The sequence below is a fragment of the Caretta caretta genome, chromosome 5, assembly GCF_965140235.1.
Source record: "Caretta caretta isolate rCarCar2 chromosome 5, rCarCar1.hap1, whole genome shotgun sequence".
Classification (NCBI taxonomy): Eukaryota; Metazoa; Chordata; order Testudines; family Cheloniidae; genus Caretta; species Caretta caretta.
Window position 1 is genome coordinate 84,408,562 of NC_134210.1, and position 25,231 is coordinate 84,433,792.

General features: G+C 41.3%; 1 protein-coding gene across 2 annotated transcripts in view; it reads left to right on the forward strand.

Annotated features, from left to right (window-relative positions):
* Window positions 1-25,231, forward strand: part of SPTLC1 (serine palmitoyltransferase long chain base subunit 1) — a 52,545-nt gene that overhangs the window by 10,063 nt on the left and 17,251 nt on the right. For both annotated transcript variants that reach the window (XM_048850277.2, XM_048850280.2), the window contains 5 exons: window positions 3,923-4,016; window positions 6,468-6,540; window positions 17,563-17,695; window positions 21,517-21,646; window positions 24,843-24,932. In XM_048850277.2, coding sequence (XP_048706234.2) covers window positions 3,923-4,016; window positions 6,468-6,540; window positions 17,563-17,695; window positions 21,517-21,646; window positions 24,843-24,932 — 520 coding nt within the window. The remainder of the gene's footprint in view (window positions 1-3,922; window positions 4,017-6,467; window positions 6,541-17,562; window positions 17,696-21,516; window positions 21,647-24,842; window positions 24,933-25,231) is intronic.

The following is a 25,231-nucleotide window of genomic DNA, read 5'->3' on the forward strand; positions in this document are numbered from 1 at the left end:
CACTAGCCAATTAGTGTGACACACCCTGGTGCAAACTAATGCACTGTGTAGACAGAAAAGCTCTCAGAAGAGTGATGCTGATCCACAATTCCCATACGTGTTGCAACACAGATGGATTTCAAACATAAGTACGCTTCTAGAGTGTACATCATAGTACTGCAGGAATGGTACATTTTTTGTTTTAACTTTTATGTTTGTAGCATTTAAAAATAAAAGTACATTTTAGTGCTCATGAAAGATGCCAGGTTAACAACACTAGTAATTTTAAAATCATCCACTCATGAAACAAGTGTGGCACAAGCAGCACAGTGATTGCTTTCGCATGTTAGCCTGGCAATGTGCCTCTACCTTGTCAAAGAGGAAGCAGCTCTGCTTTAAAAAATAAATAAATAAATAAAATTTAAAAAAATGGGGGGGCCAAGTTTAATTGTGGCTTCTATGATGTGGATACTTTTGGTCACTTTTTCCCTGTCTAGAGCAGTTTTCAAAGATGTTGGGAAAGGGTGTGGGGAAACAATCAAAATGTCTTGGTGGGTATGGGATGAAGGAAAATATTCAGTGTTTGAAAATCTTTCATTTGAGTTAAAAAATGCCCAAATAAACTATTCAAAGCCTTTCAGGGCTGCTACACTTAATAGTTAAGGGATGAGGAGGAAGAATCCTGGCACCTTGCTGGTAACACTAAGACCACCAACTAGCTACCTTCCCATAGGCCATTGAACAGCCATTGGATTGTAACTTGGGCTGTCAGCCTAGTTCATGTCTTAGAATTAATATACAAGTGAAAATTTCCATATCCTATTGGCAGTTCAAGAGCCATCTTGTTCCCTGCTAAATTAGTGTTTCAGGTATCCTGTTGACAGTAACGGCAGTCTTCCTTCAGTGATTTTGGTGTTAATCTTCCACAAAAGTGCCTGTAATGCATCTCTTAATTATAATGGTATGTGGTGGGGGTTCTTTATTGCCATATTTAATACAGCTTGTGGATTTGAAGCATATGTAGCTGATAGCACCTTAAGAAGTATGAAATATTGTCTGCTAAAAGTAGAATGAAAACTCTTGATTTATTCTAACCTACAAAGGAGAATAATACCTCCACCATAATGTGTAAGACCGTTCTATACCTCATGTTCAGTTCGCTTACATAGATTCTTGTCTGACCTAAACAGATGAATTTGTTACTTAACCAAAAGTTCCAGCAGCTAATGTTGTTAATGGTGGCAAAACCAGCAATGCAGAGGATTTTCCTAACAAAGAGCAACCAATTTTAAGTTAATTACTGTTAAAAGCTATGTAAAGACCACTTGAAGAGCATCTATGTTGAATTAACTGATTCATGAAATACAATAGCCTATTCTTTTTAGGGAAACTATCTGCAAGATAGCCTATTTGGACAGGATCATATTGAATTCTCATTCAGCAAATATGCACCTTAATGTTTAAGGGAAAAATAATGAAATGTTGGAAACGTAAATGCTAAAAATGAAGTGTATTCCTGAAACAACAAAATCCCCAAAAAACTTTAGGAACTGTGGAGCATAAAAAAACACTAATGCTTTAAGGCTGCTCCACATTCCCACACTTCTTTGTGAAGTTTTCATCTTGTAGCACCTGCTATAACTGAGGTTGCAAAGTTGTTTACAGAATTCAGTATCTTGTTTCCATATGCTTATAGCTTTCCAGTGCAATTGCATTTGGACTGAAGTTTTCCATGTTTGGTCTTTGCCCAAGGATAATGCTTCTTTAGAAGCTTGAACAAAATCTTATCAATCTGAAATATGAGAGTGGAATCTGACCATACCTTCCTTAAGTAGGGCTACAGTTTTGAGACTGTCCATGGCAAGCTCTCAGTGAACACTGTGTGTCTTTACTGGGCCTAAGGGGTTGGGGAGTGATGGGGAATTATTTTAATTACCAAAGTTAATAGCGTTTAAAAAATTGCATCTGGGAATGTACTGATCATTGCAATAAGCAGCCCTGAACTTGCAAAAACGTATGTACATGAGAACTCCTTTGACCTCAACGGGACTACTAACCTGTCTGGTTACTTGTGGGCATGTTTAAATGGCCAGGACCTTAGAGATGCATTTCAGAAGGACATACAGCGAGTTAATTGAACACTTTTCAAAACTGTTTTGCTGATTTTTCTCATTAGTTTGATCTTCGGAATTAGTAAGTTTGAAGAAAACTGAATCCATGTTTTTTCAAAGTTATGAACCCTTGTGTGCAGTAAGCTGAAACATTTCTTACAATTTGTAGTGAATTCAAATTTAGCCTCTTTCTGTTTGTGGTTTGTTCAACTTAAAACTTTCTCCAAACTTAACTCATTCAAAATGTATTAAAAATTGTTTGGTGAACTAGGGTCAGAAAACAGTTTTGAAGCAATTGTCTGAGGAAGTTTGATATTTGAGCGGTCTTGGTCGGTTTTGATTGTGTATATATAGGTCACATAATATTGTTTGTTCCCTGCTTAGACAAGCTTGGAGAAATGGTTTTTGTATTCAATCATTACGTTAGTACTTTACTTCCTGTTACTTTGTTATTAAACAAAACTTTAATGTTGAGTTAGTAGTGTCTTTAGCATTCATAATCACTGTTAGAAAGTATAGAACACAGAGGTCTGATTAATCTGTAGGTTAGACATTAGGGGTTTCTGGCCTGATGCCTAAATTTAGGAAAAGCAAGTCAAACTGAGTTAGCTAGTGCTAATGCAAACTCTTAAATAATCAGATTTTTTCATTGCTTCAGTAAAGGTGTCTGGTAAAATGCTTGCAGTGTAAAAGATTTCATTATTCTCCTGGTTACAGGCTGCTTGTTCTAGATTTTGCTGAACATTTTGCTCTGGTCACATTTTTGTCTGCACTATTTTTTGTCGTCATTGCTTGATTTTTATTTCCAAATCCTGGTTCTTTGGCTGGCTGACTCCTAGCAAAAACAGTTCCTGGAATTACTGTAACTTCTATGAATTAAACAGAATGAAATCTAGCATGTCAGATTTCCCAAGCATTCTAAAGCATCTTGTGTTCAGTGTCTGCACAAACTTGGTGCCTTTTTATTTTTATAACTTTTTTCCATACGTGTTTGCAAGGGTGATCTTGCTTTATGATGAAACTATTGTTTTTTAGTTAACTCTTGTTAGCGAAGTGGGAGGGAAAACTTTTAAATCCCACTTTTATCTTTTGTTTATATATAGCATCTCTTATTCCAAAGGATCCCAAATGCATTTTGCAAATTATACAAAGGAGAAGTTTTAACCATTACTTAAATATATCACCTTTGTGACATGAACCAGCAATTATTTAAACAAGCAGCAATCCTAAACAGTTCAGAACAGAACTTCGGAGAATACTCCATTTAGTTTAAGAGATGGGATTTTAGGTAGGCAGAATATAATTTTCAAACTGGAATTTGACAAGATGCTGTGGTTAGTATATCTGTTTGTATTGTATTTAGGCTATGTCTACATAGAATGCTTACACCACCTCAGCTGTACCGATGCAGCTGTGCCGTTGTAAGATCTTGTGTGGCCACTCTATGGCAACAGGAGAGAGCTCTCCCATCTACATAATTAAACCACCCCCAACAAGCGGCGGTAGCTATGTCGGTGGGAGAAGCTCTCCTGCTGACATAGCACTGTACACACTACCACTTGTGTCGCTCGAGGTTGTGAACCTCCCTCTCTTCTCTCCCCCCCCCCGCCCCCCGAGCAACATAAGGTTTTGCCGACATAAGTGGTAGTGTAGACATGGCATTAGGTTCAGAGTAAAATTAAGACTTTGAAAACATGGCAGAATGGGGGGGGAAATCATGTTTTAATTAATCTTACTATGTTTTTTAAAAAAAAAATCCATGTACTGGTTGACCATTATGAAATGGACAAATATTTAACTTTAACTATGGCACTGTTTTTATATTTTTGTAGCCCCCCAAGTCATAAAATTATAGTGAACGGCAAGGAATGTATAAATTTTGCATCCTTTAACTTTCTTGGACTTCTGGATAACGAAAGAGTAAAGGTGAGTGGGTTATATGATTGCACAGTTATATACAAAGGGATTTTTAAAAATGTGCTATTGCATTTTATCTTGAGTTTGGGGATGACTTCAAAATATGACTCTCTCTATAACACTTAGCATAGTAGTAGTCTTCATCCACATCACATCCTAAGCCTGGTTCTGCTGATGCCTTACCATGTGACCTTGAGCAGGTCACTTCACCTCTGCTTACATTTCTTTATTTGTAAAGAAAAGATCTTTACATACCTACCTCATAGGAATTACCAAAATTAAAAACATTTAGCATTTATATTTAGACATGTTCAAAGCCATATGCAAATATTAAATAAGTATTCTTGGGTGAGGTGTTTCCACATGAGTGCAGTCCGGTAACAACATGAAATAAATGGATAGTAATAACTTGTGCTATGCCTCAGTTATTTCCAGTGTATACTGAAAGTGTGAAAGTGCTAGGAATTTAAATGGCAAAACTTTAATCAACATTTAAATATGGCAGTATATGCATCATTGTAGTTTGTGTATTATAAATAAGATACTGTTTGGTCACAGATTCCGTGACTTTAACAGATGTCTGTGACTTCTGGGGCTTCAGTCTCAGGTGGTGGGGCTCAGGCTTCAGCCCTGGGTGCCCAGGCTCAGGCTTCAGCCCTGCAGTGACCATACACTGATTTTGTCCGTTTTTACCATAACTGTTCCGTGAATTTTACCTAATTTTGCTGTGACAAAATTGTATCCATAATTGTGTTCAATTCTGAGGCATTTATAGGTTTGAAAAGGACAATTCCCTATATGTAAGTTCTTCCAAAGTTGGGTAGATAATCAATTTTTTCCCCTTCCTTGATTATCCTTGCTTTTATATGGGCTAGCAATTTTAGCACAACCAAACAGAATTCTTTGGGAAATAAACAGCCTCATCTACCCTGTCATTCTTTCAGATTAGAAAAAGTGACAGAGTTTAAATTTTGTAACCAAAAATAAAGACTACAGAGAGAATTGTTTAAAAACACTTCAGGAAGTATCTTCTAGAAAAACTTAGTGAAAAACTTTGAGATTCTAAATGGCATCTGATAGAGGAGTTTATGGACATCTTTCTTTGTGGCATAGTGCTTGCTACTCTCGGTACGCTCACTGGCTTCAGTGAGACTAATCATGGTACAATAGTACGCATTGTGCCAAATATTGAGGTGTTAACAGGATCATGCCCATGCTTTGCATGAAAGGGGGCGATGCGCTTAAACTTTGATCTTTTCATGGCCCTGAGTATTCCATTCAAACTGCTTTCTGTATAAGAAGACAAAGTCAAATCAGTTTTTATAACTTGTTCAGGTTGTATTCAGAACTATATATAATCTTGTTGCAAGAGCTGAATAATTTTTTCAATTAATGTTTAATCTAATATTCCTTTTCTTACTGTAAAGGAGGTAATCTGATAGAAGTGACTTCCTCCTTCTCCTCAGGTGTTGAAGAGGCACTCTCCCCAACTGATATTGATAAAAACAGAGAAGACTATAACTAGTTTATAGCTGAGTATAGTGCAGTCATTGATGGATGGTGTCGGCTTGAAAACTTTATTTTGAGAGGTTTCAGAGTAGCAGCCGTGTTAGTCTGCATTCACAAAAAGAAAAGGAGTACTTGTGGCACCTTAGCGACTAACCAATTTATTTGAGCATGAGCTTTTGTGAGCTCAAATTGGTTAGTCTCTAAGGTGCCACAAGTACTCCTTTTCTTTATTTTGAGAGAGAGTTTAGCTAGTTCTCTTTATGCTCCTGAAGTTTTAAGGAATATAGTTTACTTATGTGAAATACCAAAGTAGATAGGGTGACATTTACTATAGGTTGTCATCAAAATGAAAGTTCTTAAATTAGTAGGTGACTGTTACATTATTATTAAATTAAACATCTCAAGGCAACTGTTGTCTCAGTGAGATTTGCAGTGGTGCGTAACTCCATAAGGTGCTTTTGAAAAGCTTTCCTTAGTTTCTTTGTGTGAAGGAAATAAAGGACAAAGTAAATAATACACTTCTGAGGTGGTAGTAGAATATAATCTTTACCTTTTTGTGAAATATAAATTTGTCCTTCAGCTAGAACAGTACTACTGAAATGGCTGATATTTCAGTAGGTATGGAATCGTATATAGTTGCTTGATTTTAAAGTTAACTTATTGGTACCTACTAGGTACTTTTTTCCTCAGTGTACCATCGGTGTAGTATTGTTATACAGTAAACTAAGCCTAAATACCTGATTAAAATAGTAAAGTCTCATTGGCAAATGAGTTTACAAAATTAGTTGTTGTACAACATTTTAATTGCATTTGGTTCTATGGCTATATAACTTATATGGAACAAGAAAAGCAATGTTGACAATTATGTAAAATTGACAATGTGAATTGTGCAGAATATATTATTGTAGAAATAAGCTAAATGTTGTTTCTCATGTAATGTTTTCACTAAAGAATGCAGCCCAGGCATCTTTGAGGAAGTACGGAGTTGGTACTTGTGGACCTAGAGGGTTTTACGGCACTTTTGGTAAGTATAACTTTGCTTTCTATTACTAACATGCTTTTAATTCATCTTATTTTAAAGATTTTCATATTGAGGTATTTCCAAAATAGGTACTCTGTACGCTGTCTGTTTCTCAATGCAGGGAATGGCTGGCACACAACAGACTTTTTGGTATGATTGCTAATGATCTGTGATGCTTATCATTGTTAAAATTAAATTAAACAAGTGTTTAAACAAAAGGCGCTTCTCACGTAGTCTATCTAACAGATCCTTTAGCCAAGTCATAATGCTGAATTTGATGTATTGAGTTTAGGGCACCATAGAGAGAATGTGGATAAACTAGAGTCCAAATAAGTACAATTAAATGATGATGGGTTTGAGTCTAAAAGAGGGAATATGCACAATCCAGTCAAGACTGAGAAATATTTAAGTGTTTTTAAAAGATGTAATAAAGTAGCTATTTTCATTACTACTAGCTACCCAACTGTCTTCTAATACATAACGTCAGTAACAGCCAGGATATATAGAAATTACTTGTCAAGTAAATTGTTACTATACTTTTTTTCTCTTTAGACGCTTCCTTATGTTTCAAAATTTCACTTGTTTATAATGCTGTGGAATTTGCCATACTGGGAAGTGTGTTTAAAATGGTTGAAGTAGAAATGCACTTTAAACTCCTTCATTAAATGCTAAATAGACCACAAGAGGGCAGTCTGACTTCTGTATATTTTAAAATTCTAATGATGAAACTTGTCTTATTTGTATAATACTGTATTCAGAATGAAATATCCTCTACAAGAAACATTAAGACTTTTTGTGGTGGGAAGAGTTCTAGTTGTGACAAATCTCAATGTGAAGGTTGTTTTTTTGTTTTTTGTTTTTGTTTTTTTATTTATAATCAGCTTAGTTGTGAAACTAGCTTTTCTAATATTTCATTACAGAATTATGGCATTTATTATTCCCTTGCTGTCTCTACTCGGACGTAAAGGGCAGGATAGTTACAGGCTTAAAATGTTGTCTTGTCTTGTGAGCTTTCATGTCACTCCCTGGGAGTCATGGATTCTTTTGTTAACCGAGATGGTTGTAGAGAGCTCCCTTGGCGTCAACCATATGTTTGATTTCTCCAGAAGGCTGGTTTAGATATTTCATTTAGTCAGGTCAGCCCTATTGAGTGGTCAGGCAATCACTTTGTGTTTAAATTTGATAAATATTTCATATCTGCTAGAACAAGATTGTTGTATTGCAGCCTTTGAGACTTAATCCTGCAGACTTTGTTCATTAATGTCACAACATATCTGATCTGCCTCTCCAACCAAGGTGATAGCCATCTAATAATAGTTACTAGTGAGCATTTATGGATGCTTTTGATTCCTTGACTTCCTCACCATATATTGGCAGCCCTGTGTCCAGGAGTCACTAGTTCAGTGGTGATTTCTGGGACTTCAAAAAACTTGCTCGAAGACTTTAGAGGAGATATCTTGTATGTGGAATTTGTGCCGATATGCAGGCAAGCTATGATTGAGTCTAAGGGTATGTCTACGCTACGAAATTAGGTCGAATTTATAGAAGTCAGTTTTTTAGAAATCGTTTTATATAGTGGATTGTGTGTATCCCCACACAAAATGCTCTAAGTGCATTAACTCAACAGAATGCTTCCACAGTACCAAGGCTAGCATCGACTTCCGGAGCGTTGCACTGTGGGTAGCTATCCCACAGTCTCTGCCACCCATTGGAATTCTGGGTTGAGGTCCTAATGCCTAGTGGGGCAAAAACATTGTTGTGGGTGGTTCTGGGTACATGTCAGGTCCTCCCTCACTCCCTCCATGAAAGTAATGGCAGACAATCGTTTTGCGCCTTTTTTCCTGGGTTACCTGTGCAGACGCCATACCATGGCAAGCCTGGACCCCGCTCAGCTCACTGTCACTGTACATCTCCTGGGTGCTGGCAGACGCGGTACTGCATTGCTACACAGCAGTAGCTCATTGCCTTGTAGCAGCAGACAGTGCAATAGGCCTGATAACCGTCGTCATCATGTCCTAGGTGCTCTTGGCTGCCTCGGTAAGATCGGTCAGGAGCGCCTGGGCAGACGTGGGCTCAGGGACTGAAATAGGAGTGACTCGACCAGGTCATTCTCTTTAGTCCCGCCGGCAGTCGTATTGCACCATCTTCTGCCAAGCAGCCAGGAGATGAGGATGGCTGGCAGTCCTACTGCACCGTCTGCTGCCAGCCAAAGATGTAAAAGATAGATGGAATGGATCAAAACAAGAAATAGACCAGATTTGTTTTGTATTCATTTGCTCCCCTCTCCCTCCTTCCTTGAAATCAACGGCCAACAATCGTTTCGGTGAGGTTTATCAGGGGCACCTTGAAAAGTTTAATGGAGAGTCAGTCCTGCCTGGAATACAGGCGGGAGGGATAGCTCAGTAGGTTGAGCATGGGCCTGCTAAACCCAAGGTTTTGAGTTCAATCCTTGAGGGGGCCATTCTGTGTGACAGTTGTTTTTGTTTCTCCTTGATGTAAAGCCACCCCCTTCGTTGATTTTAATTCCCTGTAAGCCATGTTGTCAGTTGCCCCTCTCTTTGTCTGCCATTGCTCTGACGATCGTTCCGCGCCTTTTTTCCATGCAGACGCCATACCACAGCAAGCATGGAGCCCACTCAGATCACTTTGGCAATTAGGAGCACATTAAACCCACGTGCATTATCCAGCAGTATATGAAGCACTAGAACCTGCCAAAGCGAAACCGGGCTAGTAAGCGATATCAGCGTGGTGACGAGAGTGATGAGGACATGGACACAGACTTCTCTCAAAGCACGGGCCCTGGCAATGTGGGCATCATGGTGCTGTAATGGGGCAGGTTCATGCCGTGGAACGCCGATTCTGGGCCCAGGAAACAAGCACAGACTGGAGGGACCGCATAGTGTTGCAGGTCTGGGATGATTCCCAGTGGCTGCAAAACTTTCGCATACGTAAGGGCACTTTCATGGACCTTTTGTGACTTGCTTTCCCCTCCCTGAAGCGCATGAATACCAAGATGAGAGCAGCCCTCACAGTTGAGAAGCGAGTGGCAATAGCCCTGTCAAGGTTCCTTCCCCACTCTGAACTCTAGGATACAGATGTGGGGACCTGCATGAAAACCTTCTAAGCTTACTTTTACCAGCTTAGGTTAAACCTTCCCCAGGGTACAAACTATTTTACCCTTGGACTTCCACTGCTACCACCAAACTTTATCTGGGTTCCTGAAAAAACGTAGTTTGGAAAAGTCTTTCCCCCCAAAGTCCTCCCAACCCTTGCACCCCACTTCCTGGGGAAGGTTTGGTAAAAATCCTCACCAATTTGCATAGGTGACCACAGATCCAAACCCTTGGATCTGAGAACAATGAAAAAGCCTTCAGTTTCCTTACAAGAAGACTTTAACAGAAATAAAAAAAAAATCACCTCTGTAAAATCAGGATGGTGAATACCTTACAGGGTAATTAGATTCAAAACCTAGAGAATCCCTCTAGGTAAAACCTTAAGTTACAAAAAAGACACACAGACAGGAATATTCATTCTATTCACAGCTATTTTCTCAGCCATTTAAAGAAATCATAATCTAACACATACCTAGCTAGATTACTTACTAAGTTCTAAGACTCTATTCCTGTTCTGTCCCCGGCAAAAGCATTATACAGACAGACACAGACCCTTTGTTTTTCTCCCTCCTCCCAGCTTTTGAAAGTATCTTGTCTCCTCATTGGTCGTTTTGGTCAGGTGCCAGCAAGGTTACCTTTAGCTTCTTAACCCTTTACAGGTAAGGGGATTTTTCCTCTGGCCAGGAGGGATTTTAAAGGGGTTTACCCTTCCCTTTATATTTATGATAAGCCCTGTGGAAGCTTACAACGCCGGACAGCTACCGGTCAGTCGGGAATCAATTTGGAGTGGGCAAATCTACTGTGGGGGCTGCTGTGATGCAAGTAGCCAACGCAATCGAAGGTCTGCTGATATCAAGGGTAGTGACCCTGGAAAATGTGCAGGTCATAGTGGAGGTCATTGCTGTGCAGGTCATTGCTGCAATGGGATTCCCTAACTGTGGTGGGGCCATAGACGGAACCCATATCCCTATCTTGGCACCGGAGCACCAAGCCACCGAGTACATAAACCGCAAGGGGTACTTTTCAATAATGCTGCAAGCACTGGTGAATCACAAGGGACGTTTCACCAACATCAACGTGGGATGGCCGGGAAAGGTACATGACGCTCGCATCTTCAGGAACTCTGGTCTGTTTCAAAAGCTGCAGGAAGGGACTTTATTCCCAGACCAGAAAATAACTGTTGGGGATGTTGAAATGCCTATATGTATCCTTGGGGACCCAGCCTACCCCTTAATGCCATGGCTCATGAAGCCGTACACAGGCAGCCTGGACAGTAGTCAGGAGCTGTTCAACTACAGGCTGAGCAAGCGCAGAAAGGTGGTAGAATGTGCATTTGGACGTTTAAAAGTGCACTGGCGCTGTTTACTGACTCGCTTAGACCTCAGCGAGACCAATATTCCCACTGTTATTGCTGCTTGCTGTGCACGCCACAATATCTGTGAGAGTAAGGGGGAGACGTTTATGGTGGGGTGGGAGGTTGAGGCAAATTGCCTGGCCGCTAGTTACGCGCAGCCAGACACCAGGGCGGTTAGAAGAGCACAGGAGGGCACAGTGCGCATCAGAGAAGCTTTGAAAACCAGTTTCATGACTGGCCAGGCTATGGTGTGAAAGTTCTGTTTGTTTCTCCTTGATGACCCTTCCCTCCCCCCCCCCCCCCCCCGTTCACTCTACTTCCCTGTAAGCTAACCACCCTCCCATCCCCCCTTCGATCACCGCTTGCAGAAGCAATAGTCGTTGCTTCACGTTCATGCATTCTTTATTAATTTGTCACCCGAATGGGGGATAACTGCCAAAGTAGCCCGGGAGGGGTAGTGGAGGAGGAAAGCACCGAGTGGGGTGGTGGAGGAGGGAAGGACAAGGCCACACAGCATTTTAAAACTTATTGAATGCCAGCCTTCTGTTGCTTGGGCAATCCTCTGGGGTGGAGTGGCCGGAGGCCCCCCCCCCCCACTACGTTCTTGGGCATCTGGGTGAGAAGGCTACAGAACTTGGGAGGAGGGCGATTTGTTACACAGGGGCTGTAGCGGCAGTCTGTGCTCCAGCTGCCTTTCCTGCAGCTCAGCCATACACTGGAGCATATTAGTTTGATCCTCCAGCAGCCTCAGCGTTGAATCCTGCCTCCTGTCATCACGCTGCCGCCACCTTTCATCTTCAGCCCGCCACCTACTCTCTGCAGCCCGCCACCTCTCCTCGCGTTCATTTTGTGCTTTCCTGCACTCTGACATTGTCTACCTCCACGTATTTTCCTGTGCTCTGTCAGTGTGGGAGGACAGCATGAGCTCAGAGAACATTTCATCGCAAGTGCTTTTTTTTTTTTTCCTCCTTCTAATCTTCGCTAGCCTCTGGGAAGGAGAAGGTCCTGTGATCCTTGAAACACATGCAGCTGGTGGAGGAAACAAAGGGACAGTGGTATTTAAAAAGACACATTTTATAGAACAATGGGTACGCTCTTTCACGGTGAACCTTGCTGTTAACATTGCATACATAGCACATGTGCTTTCATTACAAGGTCGCATTTTGCCTCTACCCACCACGTGGGCTAACCCCTCCCCCCTCCCACCACCGCGTGGCTAACAGCTGGGAACATTTCTGTTCAGCCACAGGCAAACAGCCCAGCAGGGACAGGCACCTCTGAATGTCCCTTAAGAAAAGCACCCTATTTCAACCAGGTGACCATGAATGATATCACTCTCCTGAGGATAAAACAGAGAGATAAAGAATGGATGTTGTTTGAACGCCAGCAAACATACGCTGCAATGCTTTGTTTTGCAATGATTCCTGACTACTTGCTATTGGCCTGGCGTGGTAAAGTATCCTACCATGGTGGACAGAATAAGGATGCCCTCCCCAGAAACCTTTTGCAAAGGCTTTGGGAGTACATCCAGGAGAGTTTTATGGAGATGTCCCTGGAGGATTTCCACTCCATCCCCAGACATGTTAACAGACTTTTCCAGTAGCTGTACTGGCCACGAATGCCAGGGCAAATTAATCATTAAACACGCTTGCTTTTAAACCATGTATACTAGTTAAAAAGGTACACTCACCAGAGATCCATTCTCCACCTGGCGGGTCCAGGAGACAGCCTTGAGTGGGTTCGGGGGGTACTGGCTCCAGGTCCATGGTGAGAAACAGTTCCTGGCTGTCTAGAAAACTGGTTTCTCCGCTTGCTTGCTGTGAGCTATCTACAGCCTCATCATCATCATCTTCCTCGTCCCCAAAACTTGCTTCCATGTTGCCTCCCTCTCCATTGACTGAGTCCAAGCACACTGTTAGGGTAGTGGTGACTGAACCCCCTAAAATGACATGCAGCTTATCATAGAAGCGGCATGTTTGGGGCTCTGACCCGGAGCGGCCATTTGCCTCTCTGGTTTTCTGGTAGGCTTGCCTCAGCTCCTTAAGTTTCACGCGGCACTGCTTCAGGTCCCTGTTATGGCCTCTGTCCTTCATGCTCTGGGAGATTTTGACAAATGTTTTGGCATTTTGAAAGCGGGAATGGAGTTCTGATAGCACGGATTCCTCTCCCCATACAGCAATCAGATCCCGTACCTCCCGTTTGGTCCATGCTGGAGCTCTTTTGTGATTCTGGGACTCCATCATGGTCACCTCTGCTGATGAGCTGTGCGCTCACCTGCAGCTTGCCACGCTGGCCAAACAGGAAATGAGATTCAAAAGTTCACAGGCCTTTTCCTGTCTACCTGGCCAGTGCATCTGAGTTGAGAGTGCTGTCCAGAGCAGTCACAATGGAGCACTCTGGGATAGCTCCTGAAGGCCAATACTGTCGAATTGCATCCACACTACCCCAAATTCGACCCGGCAAGGCCGATTTCAGCACTAATCCCCTTGTCAGGGGTGGAGTAAAGAAATCGATTAAGAGCCGTTTAAGTCGAAAAAAGGTCTTTGTCGTGTGGACGGGTGCAGGGTTAAATCGATTTAACGCTGCTAAATTCGACCTCAACTCCTAGTGTAGACCAGGGCTAATGTTCTTTGCATTGTTTATGGCTGAGGCCAGACTAACTCTTGGTTAGTTAAGTGTCTGTTTCAGTCTCTCTCACTTCTTAGTAATTTCTTCAAATGGATTGTGGAGACAAGTTGGGGTGTTTTGTGAATGAGAGGCTCCAGGCTGGTGTCTCTAGTCCTCTTCAATATGAGAATCATGGGCTTCTAACTGGTGGCTGTATATTTTGCATTTGATTTGGTCACTGTCTGTGATCTTCTGGGTTCTTTGGGGATCTGAATGTCCTGGTTTCTCAAGGAAAGTGGTATATATCTGTGATGTCCCTTCACTATTAATGCTTGTGTGTGATATACCTTCACATTATCACCCAATCTCAGACCTAGGCAAGGAGATTGAGAAGTCAGCGACTGTTCAATTTCAGCTTCATCTGTTCAGTCAACTTTCTGGCTAGGTCCCAGACTAGGTTCCTGGCTTTCTCTGGACTTGAGCTTTTCAGGATCATGAATAGAGTCCTGCTGGTCTTACTTTTTGTGTTAAGCCGTATTCTGTTTGTATTATATAAAATTCATTCTCGTTTTTGGTGCTGTGTATACTTTGGGTGTGCTACAGATTTCTTACTCATTGCAGTAGTCTCACTACCCACCTCTAGCAGACCTGAGTGTTCGGACTCTTATATATTGGCAACACTTTTGTAACTTATCATGATTGTCAAGTATTAAGTTTTTTAAATGAGAAACTGATTATATTCACTTCCTGGTTGCTGCAAATAACAATGTTTTCTGTATATAGAGCCCCTTCACTGTGTGTGTGGTGTTTGTATCTATCAATTAAAGCTTAGTAAATCTATAGATGTAGTCTTCTCTCCCTCATTCCCCAGATAGCTGCCTGATGTTCTGAGCTTTCAGATAAAGTATTTTTATTGAAAGGCATAAGTCATCCACATACACCTCTCTAGAAAGCTTTTTTTTTCCCCTCTAGACCAGGGGTTTTCAACCTTTCTCTTTCTGAGGCCCCCACCAACATGCTATTAAAAACTCCACAGCCCACATGTGCCACAACAACTGTTTTTCTGCATATAAAAGCGAGGACCAGCATTAGGGTATAGCAAGCAGAGCAACAGCCCAGGGCCCCATGCCACAGGGGCCCCCACAAGATTAAGTTGCACATGCTTTGTATTGTGGGGAACTTTCCTGGCTTCTGCACAACCCCAGTGAGGTGGGCTAGTGAAAGGATCTGAGTCCTTGCTTCTACTTCCTTTACCCAGAGGCCTCCCTGCCCTTGAGGACTTCCCTTCCACTCTTCTGTCTGGAAGAGTCCTCGTAACCCCAACAAGGCTGGGCCCAGGATTCCTGGGGGGCTCGACCCCCAACCCTGCTGCGGTCATATAGGACAGGGGCAAGGGTGTCCCCACTCCAGGGTACTGTCTCTGCACTGGGCACTTCCCTGACCCACTGATATTACATACAATCTAAAGCAAATGCAAGTTATTTAATCAACAATTAATTAAAAAAAGAATAAGGAAAAATGGGAAAGATTAAAGGAAAACACATCACCCAGCTCTGTGGCAGGGAACGTCACAAACAGTGTCTCTGGAATGTCAGGGCAGTTCACAGTCTGTTTCTTGCAGGTCCCAGGCCGCCTTCTCAGGTTCTGGCTGTGCTGCAGGGATGCTGTGGATTGGACACTTGCTCTGGTGGTGGCCACACACCTCCGGGCTTTAGGTGGTTGGACCCTTCTTCCTAGCATCAGCCCCCCATCAGGTTAAGATCCCCTTCCCAGTCTGGCCTGCAAGGACCCTTGGCTGGGGGTGTATTTCTGTGCTGGGCCCTTTGCCCAGGGTTCCTCCTTGGCTGGCCCCAGTTGCTCACCACACCTGGCTCCAGCCCTAGCTCCACCCTTCCTCAGCACTGATTCTGCTGCTCTGCCTCCAGCCTCCTGGACTGCTTCTCTGGCTCTGTGGCTGCAACTCTGCTCCCAGCACAGGATCTGCTCACTCTGGGCTGTATCTCTGGCCCCCCTGGCTGGCACAGCTCAGCTTGGGCCCCTGCTCTCTGTTTGACCCCGCCAATTCCAGCTCACACGGAGGATGGGACCCACCCTGGCCTCCTGACTTCCTGATTAGCCTGACCGCCCTGTCAGTCAGACTGACCAGGAGCATTGGCCTCTCCTCATCGTTCCTGGGGACTGTTAGTCTCAGGGTCCTGATTTTCCATCGACTCTTCCCCTTTCTTTTGATACTGGGAGCTAGCCAACCAAAACACCCCCACTGAGCCTTAGTAAGGGGACAACAGTCCCCTTACATTAGGGAGGTACTCCAGCTGTCTCCATTTGGAAGATGTTGATCAGTGTAGGTTCTAAGTGCCAGAAATAACTTTTTTTTGACAAAGGGTTTGTGGTTAAAAATTGAATTTTAGACTAAAAGCTGGTTATTTGCACCAGTGATACTCTAGGCAAATTGAGGTGTGGTAGACCAAGGCTTCCAGTTTCTAAAGTATTGAAAGGACTGGATAAAATGGCTCCAGATCACGTGGATGAGGGTTATAGTGGGAAGACCTATTATATGCAAAGAGTAATATATACATATACTTAGAATCATAGAATATCAGGGTTGGAAGGGACCTCAGGAGGTCACCTAGTCCAACCCCCTGCTCAAAGCAGGACCGATCCCCAATTAAATCATCCCAGCCAGGGCTTTGTCAAGCCTGACCTTAAAAACTTCTAAGGAAGGAGATTCCACCACCTCCCTAGGTAATGCATTCCAGTGTTTCACCACCCTTCTAGTGAAAGTTTTTCCTAATATCTAACCTAAATCTCCCCCACTGCAACTTGAGACCATTACTCCTTGTTCTGTCATCTGCTTCTACTGAGAACAGTCTACATCCATCCTCTTTAGAACCCCCTTTCAGGTAGTTGAAAGCAGCTATCAAATCCCCCCTCATTCTTCTCTTCTGAAGACTAAACATCCCCAGTTCCCTCAGCCTCTCCTCATAAGTCATGTGTTCCAGTCCCCTAATCATTTTTGTTGCCCTCCGCTGGACTTTTCCCAATTTTTCCACATCCTTCTTGTAGTGTGGGGCCCAAAACTGGACACAGTATTCCAGATGAGGCCTCTAGTAGAAATACACTTCTGGGAAATGGTATATATTTGTGGTTCACATGACGTGGAGATCATGGGTCAAATCCAGGATCTTGCTGCAATTCCTGTTTGGTTTTTTTCTTTTTTCTTTTTTTTCTTAAATCTGAAAACCTGCATCTTTAACGTTGATACCATAACAGACACATCAGTCTTGGGGCAGTAGAATGTTTGTAGACTACTGAATGGTCTACCTTTTTTCACTTTTTCTCTGTTCATGTAAAAACAAAGCAATAAGGCATAAGCTTCAGTGCAGTGTTGGGCAAGTATATTGGGTTTTGTTGATTTTTCTGAGTTAGGATGGACAGAAGTTCAGCCAGCCAGGATTAAGTTAATTGCTGGAATTTGCGTTGCTTATTACTGTTTGCTCTGCAGTAGCAGCTAGGAACCCCAGTCATGGACCAGGGCCTCATTGCGCTAGGCGCTGTACAAACAGAACAAAAAGGCAGTCCGTGCCCCATGGTGTTTACAGTCTAAGTGTAAGGAAATTCTCATTGCTATTCTGAGTACACAAGCATATTAGCTCTACAAATATGTAACACTTAAAAATATTTCAGTATATGGTTTGACAACTATTAGAACTTCTGATGCTTGAATTTGACAAACACCACTCAATGCCCATCAGGGATGGATTCATCAGCTTTGGTGTTTTGTGATTCATTTACTGTGACACTGTTACTAGAGGTAAACAATTGCACTCTTCCTTAGCAAATTTCTGTTTCAATACATGGCTGTGTTACATTTCTGAGTACAAACTGTTAAGCCATTCTGCGACAAAAGCAGAACAATTTAACTGTCTAAGAATTTTATTTTTTTTCCCTCAGATGTACACTTGGAATTGGAAGATCGACTAGCAAAATTTATGAGGACAGAGGAATCTATTATATACTCATATGGATTTGCCACAATTGCCAGTGCTATTCCAGCATATTCAAAGCGAGGGGACATAGTGTTTGTGTAAGTAACACTTATCTTGCAGAGATCCCAGAGTAAAATTTCTGTTGGGGGAGGGGGGGCTTGAAGAACTCCTTGATTGTGTGTGTTCAAAAGTCCCTGGTATTCTGTAGCCAGATAACTGCATCTCCACATAGATTTGTACATTTAATGTTCAATTGTTCCTGAGAAGCGTACAGTGCAGTTTAGAAGGAGGGATGCAAAGATGGTTATTTGGGCTGGCTGTGTATTAAGCAATTCCCCTGGCTTAAAGTAGAACATTTTGAAACTCACTTTACGTGGCATCACCTACTGGTGAACTCAATGGGTCATGGTGGGGAAGTTGTAAACCAACTCTGTGCCACTAGACGGTCTTGTGCCCCACAGGGATGATCCTAAATATGGCATAGCCAACTGCAGGAGAGCCACTTCTTGTCAGCTGCACACTGCAAAGCAGCCTGAACAGAGAGGAGAATCTGGAACATATTTCTAAAGTTGAATGTCTACAATGAATAGAAGCTGTCATGAAATGGTTTAAGCTTGATCAGTAGGTTGAAAGTCAGACAGGATTAAAATGAAAAAGTTTAAATGTCCTAAGAATAAAAGAAAAACTTTAATAAAACCACTTTGTAGAGCAATTTAACCTTGTTTGTATAACAATATTTAACATGTAAACTGATCAGTGGGCCTAAAACTCCTATCTCTTCTGATTTGTTCTTCAGACCAAATTTGCTAGCTTTCAGTTGTTGCTGTTACCCAAGAAAATCAGACTTTGGCAATGATTGCCACCTAAAGAGGGAACACATGTCCCCATGTATGCAAGGAATAGCAAGGTTGCAGTGGTTAATTTTCCTCTATTAGCCATTGTGCAGTGTCGTTGGCAACTCATTTGAGATGGGCAGGTTTTTCTGCCTTGCCTGCAGGGCACTGATGCCTTCATAACTGTTAGAAGGGTCAGGGGAGAGAGAGGCCAGCCCAGATTGACAAATTAAGTCTGACAACACTCATGCCAGTCTAAATCCTGAATTGTCTATGGAAGGTGAGAACTCAGGTACATGCTTTCTCAGATAGTGGGGCTATAGGTCACTTTATACTTAGATATTCAGATGCTCTGTCATGCCAAAAATTATCATAAGACTAATATTATCTTTGAAAGAACTAATACTGTGACAGAGCAAGAATTTTAATCATAAGCAAGATTGAATGGAGCAGCTTGAAGGCAAGCTTCTGTGAGGTACTGAACTCATTCCGAAGAGACTTGAATATTAAATAAAAATAAAATAACTTTCAGAAATATTTCTACTGCCTTCTGGTTTCCCTGTGACATTTCAAGCTACACTTACCTATATTGCATTATGGCAATCACTTACTTTCCCTCTTTACCAAAAAAAAAAAAAAAAAGGGTTGTACCACAAACTACACTTCTGATAGAAACTTACGAAATTATTTGCAGATCACCATTGTGGCATGTGATGTTTTACAGAGAAATAGGATGATGAGTACATTACCTCAAGGAATTTGCAATCTTTATCTTCTAAAACAAAATCAGCTTGCTTCAATTTTAACTTTGAACATGTAGTTCTACTCTAAAAATCGATTGACACTTTTAAAAAGTAACCAGTTCCATGCCTATCTTAATTTCTACCTAAAACATACTCAACTTTAGAAAAAAACCCATTTACTAGGTAAACTATTTTAAAACAGTGCTTTAGACTCGGGTATGCTTTTTAAACATTGCTTTGAAGCAGTGATGCCTGATGCATAATGGTTTGCACACAGTGCTTAAAGGAAAAAAATCTCTAGATGGTCTAGAAAACCTAAATCTTTAAACCTGGTACATTGCAAAAAATTTGAAACTTTAGTTATAGAGCTAACTGCATCTGATAAGAAGTCAGGACCCAAATGTACTATCTTTGTGATTCTAGCATGCTTAAAAATGCATTAAGTTGATGTGTAGAGAGTCTAAGCTTATAAGTGATAACATTTGTTCTTGTTATGGGCAAAAATAACTAGTTTATAGAAATCTTTGGAAGTTATTGTATTAAATACTGCTGACAACTTATGGTTACTTTCAAATTACCTCACTCACACTGTCAATTAAAATGAGTTGATGACAATCTGACAAGCAATTATTGCAATAGTATGGAGAGCAGTTGACAAAATTGGTATCAAATGTCTAAAATAACAAAACAAAACACTTCAAAGTTAATGAAGAAAAAGTGCTTACTAGCTGAATGCTTTCTTTGGGAGTTAGTAAATCTTGCCTCTCCTATCATGCAAAATGCTTCTGCAACCACAAAGCTACAATAGAAAGGTTCTGCTGGATAAACAGAAAAGCTTCAGACCTAACCTCTTTCCTCCAAAGAAATGTATCCCACTTTGTGATGAGAAAATAGGCTGTATTTAACTTAGATTGTATTCTGCGAGAACAAAAACCCATGCAATAAGTAGCAGTAGACTCATGGTTAAGGCTGCATTCCCTAACTTGTTTCTCTTGACTTTTTAATAAAAGCTGCAGTTTGTGTATTCACATTTTAAATTAAAGCAAATTAAAATGCACTGCATTGAGTGACCAGAATATTTTAAGCTTGATATGCTGAATTCATGCATATTTATTCTTTTTGCAGTAAGGCTATAATCTATACTTACTGTGGTGTATAAAGTATGGGCACCATATGTGTAGCTGCACGCTGCAGTGAGTCAGGCTGCATCCCTGTTTGTCACTGCAGCATGTAGCTACGTGCGGCAGAGCTGCCAAAGCCTTTCACTGTAGCCAGGAAAGGCTTTGGCAAGGAAGAGGCACTGCTTGGGCATGTAGAGAGCCTGTGTAGGAAATATGACCTAAGGCTTCAGGAATGTAGGGCACCCTACTTGCCTAAGATGTCTCTCACTATCTACATTGCTGTTTGTACCCATGCTGCCTGGGAATGTGGTGTCTGTACCTTGCACGCTGCCTTAAGTATAAATGTACCCTAAGAGTCTCTGCTTCAGTAGCACACAGTATTTATCACTGACAAAAAAGGGGTATTCATAGCATCATGTTATGAATTGGATGTTTGAAAATTTAAATGACTATTGTTCAGTATGTGCAGAAGGAGGGATTTCCAACTTCAAAAGGAATTCTGGGTATATCCAATTAAGAAATTACCAAAAACCATAACTTAGTTGGGGAAGAATTACATATTCATCTTTAAGTCTGAAGAAATGGCTTACCAGGCCTGGAAAACTGTGACAAATGCTCCCCATAGGGTGAAATAAAAGAGGAAGAATGAGTATGAGTACTCTTAAGACTGGTAAGAGAGGTCAGGCACATCCTCAGACTTGAATCAATGGATAATTGTAGGAGTATAATACCCCTATTGATGGAATGTTGGTCTTGGGAATTATGCCAGCCTTAACTGCCACAATGAAAAATAGGTAACTACAGAATAAGCCGGATAGTCATCCTAGATGCAGGGACATAAAATGGCTTCTCAATGGAAATAGTTAATTACATATATTTGTTGTGATTTCATATGAACAGTTCAGTATAATTTGGAAACCAGAAAATACTTTAGTATGATTTCTGTGCACTGATCGTTGCTTTAGAGAGAAACTAGTTGTGAAATGTACATTTTAGAAAGTGTAAAGATGTCTCCACATATCCGCAGAGGATAACAGGTGTTAGAAACCAATTTTAAATTATTTAAAGTTGTGTGTAATAAAACATAGATTTTATTTATACACATAAGTATACAAGGCAGTTTAAAAGTAAAGCAGGCCTAAAAACGTAATTGACCTATGCTGTTATTTAAAAGTGATTAACAAACCAAGTGCAAAATGAAAGAGTATTCTCCGTTTTATAGAGATGAAGCTGCCTGCTTTGCTATTCAGAAAGGATTACAGGCATCTCGAAGTAACGTTAAGTTATTTAAACATAATGATATGGCTGACCTTGAGCGACTTCTGAAAGAACAAGAGATTGAAGATCAAAAGGTAAAATTTCTTTGTAGTCTTTTGCCCTTCTTAAGTAGGTTCTATATTTGAATAGATCCAGTACTCGTAGTCTATTTGTTTTATATAAATCCCTGCTGAATGCTTCATTTTGCTTATATAGTTAAAATGGATTTGGCTGCTGTGTTCGCTTACCATAATTGTATTAAGAGTAGGTGACGGAGGTGGTCACTAAGGGCTTGTGATTTAAATGCAGTTTTTTGTACCTTACACTTTTATTTTGAAATCTGTGTAACTGCCCCATCCTAGGGGTGACACTGATTAACTATCAGTTTCCAAACCACTATAAGTAAATCCGTACCAAAACTGTTAGAACAGACCTAACTTTATAAATAAATAATTATAGGCCAGAACGATAGAAGAGGTGAGATGGTTTTCCTCATGTACTCTTCACATGCTCCCTCTTTATAAAAACTATCATTAGAGCCAAATATGATGATGAAATGCTTCCATTCAAGCAGTAACTTGGGAGGATATTAAACAGCAGCTGCGAAAGCTAGACCTCTTTAAATCAGCAGGTCCAGTTAACTTTCATCTGAGAGTTTTAAAAGAACTGGCCAAAGGGCTCTTTAGACTGTTGATGTTGGGTTTTATTTTTTATTTATTTATTTTTTTAATAAGTCTTGGAGTACTGATGAAATTCTAGAAGACTGGAAGAAGGTTAATGTTGTGCCAATATTAAAGGGTAAACAGGATGACTTGGGTAATTATAGGCCAGTCAGTGTGACATTAATCCTGAAGAATTAAAGGCGAGTAATATAATTAATTACTGATCAATATGGGTTTATGAAAAAATGTCTTACCTTTTTTGGGGTTACATGTTTAGTTAATAGAGGAAATAGTGTTGATAGACTATTCTAACACTTCTGTAAAGCATTTGACTTGGGCTGCATGACATTTTGATTAAGAAACTAGAACCATGCAAAATTAACATGGCACACACACTTGATTTAAAAATGGCTGATTAGGTCTCAGCAGGTACTGTAAATGGGAAATCATTGAGTAGGCGTGTCAGGTCCCACAAGGATCAGTTCTTGGCCCTGTGCTATGTAACGTTTTTATCAATAATCTGGAAGAAAATATAGCTTTGAGTGATAGTTTGCGGATGATACCTAGATTGGGGGAGTAGTAAATAATGAAGAGGATAGGTCATTGATACAGAGGCAACATGGATCACTTGGTGTAAGCTGGACCAAAGCAAACAGTGTGTGTCAATACAGCCAAATATAACATCCTACATCTAGGGGAAAAAAATGCAGGCTATGCTTACCGGATGAGGGACTCTATCCTGAGAAGCAGTGACGCTGAAAAGACTTGAGGGTCCTTGTGGATAATCAGCTGAACGTTAGTTTCCAATGTGATGCTGTAGCCAAAAGGGCGAATGGAATCCTTGAATGTATAAACAGGGGAACTGTGAGTAGGAGTAAAGAGGATAGGTAGCGTATGCTTTTGGCACTGGTGTGACCACTGCTGGAATACTGTCTGGTTCTGATGTACACACTTCCAGAAGGATGTTGGTAAATTGGAAAGGATTCAGAAAAGGGCCAGGAAAATGATTAAAGAATTGGAAAACATGCCTTATAGGCAAGACTCAAGGAGTTTGATCTGTTTAGCTTATCAAAGAGAAATGTAAGGGGTAACTTGATGGGTCTATAAGTACAGTAAAACCTTTTTTTAATCTGGCATGTTGGGGAAATGGGGGGTCCCGGTAAGTGAAAAATGCCAGTTAACTAAGAGGGAGGGAGGGAGTTTGGGTGCAGGGCACAGTCTCTGGAAGGGGGTGTGGGGCTAGGGGTTGGGTCACAGGAGGGGGTGCAGGGCATGGGCTCTGGGAGGGAGTTTGCATGCGGGAGGGTGCTCTGGGCAGGGGGTTGGGGCACGGGAGGAGATGTAGGGTGCCAGATCCAGGGGGCGCTTACCTCAGGCGGCCCCCTGCAAGCAGCGACCTGTCCCTGCTGCTCCTAGGCGGAGGCACAGCAGGCAGCTCTGAATGCTGCCCCTGCCGTAAGCGCTGGTTCCGCAAATCCCATTGGCTGGGAACCACAGCCAAAGGGAGCTGCAGGGGCGGCGCCTGTAAGCAGAGGCAGCATGCAGAGCTGTCCGCCGCGCGTCTGCCTAGGAGCAGCTGGGACGTGTTGCCACTTGCGGGGACTTACCCGAAGTAAGTGTCCCTCCTGTGCCCCAACACCCAGAAACCCCTCCTGATCCCCCTCTCGCACTCCGAACACGGAGCTGGGGAACCACACGGACCCCGGTAGCGAGCCTGCTGGCCCTGCACCAACCGAACTATAAACCGGACTTTCTATGAAGATTAGGAATGCCGGTTTATAGATCTTTTCAGTTGGTACAGGGCCAGATAACACAGCTTTTACTGTACCTACATAGGGAACAGCACTTTGATAAGAGAGCTCTTCAATCTAATAGGTAAAGGTATACAAATCCAGTCTCGATGTAAGGTGCATATTAACTGTGAGGATATATCTACCATTAGAGCAATTTACTGAGCATTGTGAGAGATTCTTCCATCATTGGAAATTTGTAAATCAAGAATTGATGTCTTTCTAAAAGAGAGAGTTCAAACAGGAACTAATTCAGGGAAGTCCTAGGGCCTTTGTTACTCAGGAGGTCAGACTAGATGATCACAGTGGTTCCTTCTGGCCTCATAATCTATAAGAATATATTTGAGGTATGTTATAAAAGGGCCCTTGTAACAGGATTCTGTTGAGTTGAAACTGACTGCAGTGACCTTATGCTGAAAAGCCTACAAGTCTTTAAACTGCACTGTTTCCACTTATCTTTTCATGACAAAGAGGAAGTACACCCTGAACGCTGTTCACAGCTAAAGGAGCATTTCTGCTCTCTGTGGTAGAGACCTGGTCTCAAAATATACAGTCCTGAATTTTATTCCCTTAGTGTAAGTATGCAGTTTAGCTGAATCGGTGCTATTCAGTCCCTGATTTGTTACACAGAGGCACAGAATCTTAAATACAGAAACTTTAAAAATAATAAAGCCAAATAGCCAACTGTAAGACACTTAATATGATTATAAGAGCTGAAACACTAACATCCAACTAGGGATATAAAAGTTTTTTTCAAAACAAATAGTTATCTTAATAGAAGTTTGTATTTTTTGTTGTTGAACAATTCATATGTACTGAAACATACATTTTCTCTGAAGAATCCTCGTAAGGCCTGTGTAACTCGAAGGTTTATTCTGGTGGAAGGGCTATATATGAATACTGGAGATATTTGTCCTCTTCCAGAATTGGTAAGTGGTTTCAGTTTTGTTTGTTTAAGCTGTGGTATGTTATATACACACATTATTAATAAAATATTAATATTGCATGTTTGAGTCTTAAGAGTAAGTGTTAGCTACAAAGTGGATTGTTGGAATTGACATTTTTGAAGTATTCATAATCAGGTTTGGAATTTTGCAGTTCTGTAATGTACATATCCTATATCAATGATCCGTTTTTACAGAGTATATACCTGTATGATAGGTTTAGACTAAAATCACATTTTTGTTTTAGTTTAAAAATTGAGGTTGGTCTCTTAAATAATGAAAAC